Here is a 3,174-nt window from a genome sequence, read left to right as displayed (position 1 = left end):
AAAAAAAAAAGACAAGATGGCGCCGAAAGCGGAGAAGGAAGCTCCTGCCCCTCCTAAAGCCAAAGCCAAAGCGAAGGCTTTAAAGGCCAAGAAGGCAGTGTTGAAAGGTGTCCATAGCCACAAAAAAAAGAAGATCCGCACGTCACCCACCTTCCAGCGGCCCAAGACACTGCGACTCCAGAGGCAGCCCAAATATCCTCGGAAGAGCGCCCCCAGGAGAAACAAACTGGACCACTATGCTATCATCAAGTTTCCGCTGACCACTGAGTCTGCCATGAAGAAGATAGAAGACAACAACACACTTGTGTTCACTGCGGATGTTAAAGCCAACAAGCACCAGATCAAACAGGCTGTGAAGAAGCTCTATGACATTGATGTGGCCAAGGTCAACACCCTGATTCGGCCTGATGGAGAGAAGAAGGCATATGTTCGACTGGCTTCTGATTACGATGCTTTGGATGTTGCCAACAAAATTGGGATCATCTAAACTGAGTCCAGCTGGCTAATTCTAAATATATGTATATCTTTTTACCATAAAAAAAAAAAAAATAGAAAAAGGACCAAATATTTACAAATTATATTTTTAACATTTTTTTTAAATCCATGGGTCAAAAAAATAAATTACCAAGGAAAATAAAAAACATTTTGACCTAAACGATAATTAAAATCCAATAGGTCAAAATTTGTGAAAAGTGCTAAAGTTGTACTTAGAAATTTATATCTTTGAATGTTTATATTAGAAAGGAAAAAAAGGTTCAAAAACAATGATCTAAAGTTTCCATCTACCAACATGAGCGAACTAAATCCACAATAAGTAGAAAGAGGAAATAACAAAGAACAGAAAACGATGAAATAGAAACAAACACTAAAGAAAATTACACATGACCAAGGTTTATACCAAAAATGCAACATCGATTTACCATTGGAAAATACAATGTAATCTACCACATAACAGTTCATAAGTGAGAAACTATATGATTATCTTAATAATTACCAGAAAAAAAAAATTGACAAAATGTGTCCCCATTCAGGATAAAAACCCTCAGGAAACCAGAAATGGAAGGGAGTTTTCTCAATCTGATAAAGGGCACTATAAAAAAATTTAGAGTTAACATCATACTTAATGGTCAAAGACTAATCCTAAGATCAGGAACAAAGTTTTTGCTCAGCCTTGAACTGGATGTTCTTATCAGAGCAATAAGGGGAAAAAATATATATGTAAATGATACAAAACAACAATTGTTTCTATTTATAGTTAATACATTGCTAACACTGAACATTGTAAGGGAGGAAACTCAACTAGAATAAGTAAGTTTAGCTAGGTCTCAGAAGACAAGGTTAATATACAAAAATTATTTTTACATACTACAGTGTATTTTTACATACCACCAGCAAACAATTGGAAAACTTTAACCATAATTCCACTAACAATGACATCGAAAAGTAAAAGACCCAGGAATACATTTAACAAACAACATGCAAGATGTGGCTGGGCACAGTGGCTCATGCCTGTAAATTCCTGGTACTTTGGGAGGGTCGAGGCAGAAGGATCACCTGAGGCCATGAGTTTGAGACCCCCTGGACTCTCTCTCTACAAAAGAATGAAAAATTAACCAGGTGTGGTGGTGCATATCTGTAGTCCCAGCTATTTAGGAGATTAAGGCAGAAGGATCATCTGAGCACAGGAATTCAAGCCTGCAGTGAGCTATGATTCTGCCACTGCACTCCAGCCTGAGTGACAGAGCAAGACTCTGTTTCAAAACGAAAAAAAATGGAAGAAAAAACGCAAGATCTATACATTGCTGAGAGAAATTATGCATTATCACCTAAATAAATGGAGAATACTGTGTTCATGGATTGAAAGACTTGATACTGTTACACGTCAATTATTCCCAAATGATCTATAGATTAAATGCAATCCCAACCATAAATCCATCAGGCTTTTTTGAAGAACTGAAAAACTGACTCTAAAATTTATATGGATATTTGAGCCTCCCCCTGCCAAAAAATAAATAAATTTACATGGAAATATAAAGGCCTTAAAATAGCCAAAATCATTTTGAAAAGGAAGAACAAAGCAGGAAGACTTACAATACTGCCTGACTTCAGTATTTATTACAGAAGTACATAATCAAGGCAGCTGAATACCTATATGGGGCAAAGAAAAAAAAAAGGATCTTGATCCCCTGTCGCACTGAGATGAATCACAATCCTAGCAGTGAAGGCTTCCAGAACACAGGAGAATATGTTTATGACCTGGGGAGCAGGCAAATATTTCTTAAAAAGGACATCTGTTGGTGAGGATATGCAGCAACCCTAACTCTAATATTTTGTTGATGGGGTGTAAAATGGTACAGTATTTTGGAGAAAGGTTTAGTATATTTTTATAAACATTCACCTACCCTTTGACTCAGTAATTTCACCCCTAGGTTATTATCCAAGAACAATGAAAACAGATATCCACAAAAGTTACTGTATACAAGAATATTGACAGCAGATTTATACTAACTAAAATCTGGAAGCAACCAAAATATCCATCTTTGAACAAGATAACAGAAAAACAAATTATGATATAGGCATTCACTGGAATACTCAGCAATTCAAAGGAATAAATTACTATCATATACTACATGAATATCCCAGACATAATGCCAAGCAGATGCCAGATACAGTAGTACATCCCATATAATTCCATTCATATACACCAAGCTCTAGAATTGGCTAATCTACTTTTTAAAAAACAATTAGGAAACTAGCTGCCTAGGGTGGACAGGAGACTGGCACAGGACAGGAGGGAACGTTCTGAAGATGTGGAAATATTTATGTGGATGCGCATGGATACATCTGTGGCATTTCAATGTACGTAAATTTTACCAAAAAACTTTTCAAAAAAACAGTAACTCAGGTAGGAGGTTGGGGAACGGCTGAAAGTATATGAAACAAGAATGCCAGAACCTTAAGTGTTAAAGCCAGGTGATGGGTCCATGGAGGTTTATTATTCTGATTTTGTTTGTACTGGTATAACAAAAAGTAAAAACAGAACTTATAGATTTTAGTTGAGAATAAGTTAAAAGGTAAAACTGGGCCGGGCGCGGTGGCTCAAGCCTGTAATCCCAGCACTTTGGGAGGCCGAGGCGGGTGGATCAAGAGGTCAAGAGATCAAGACCATCCTGG

The 3,174-nt window shown here is 36.9% G+C and overlaps 2 protein-coding genes across 2 annotated transcripts in view; one reads left to right on the top strand and one right to left on the bottom strand.

The window, feature by feature from the left end:
- The window catches only part of LMLN (leishmanolysin like peptidase), a 43,629-nt gene that overhangs the window by 38,269 nt on the left and 2,186 nt on the right, over positions 1–3,174 (bottom strand). The gene's annotated exons all lie outside the window — the stretch shown is intronic.
- LOC108312855 (60S ribosomal protein L23a-like) lies at positions 17–549 on the top strand. The gene has a single exon (XM_037742934.1). It carries the CDS (start codon positions 17–19, stop codon positions 485–487), a length of 471 nt encoding a protein of 156 aa, XP_037598862.1. The 3' UTR covers positions 488–549.

Source organism: Cebus imitator, unplaced genomic scaffold, assembly GCF_001604975.1.
Source record: "Cebus imitator isolate Cc_AM_T3 unplaced genomic scaffold, Cebus_imitator-1.0 Scaffold129, whole genome shotgun sequence".
NCBI classification, from domain to species: Eukaryota; Metazoa; Chordata; class Mammalia; order Primates; family Cebidae; genus Cebus; species Cebus imitator.
This window is presented reverse-complemented; position numbering and strand designations above follow the sequence as displayed.

Bases quoted from the DNA above. Each gene is read 5' to 3' on its own strand.
- LOC108312855 (XM_037742934.1), top strand. From the start codon at position 17: ATGGCGCCGAAAGCGGAGAAGGAAGCTCCTGCCCCTCCTAAAGCCAAA.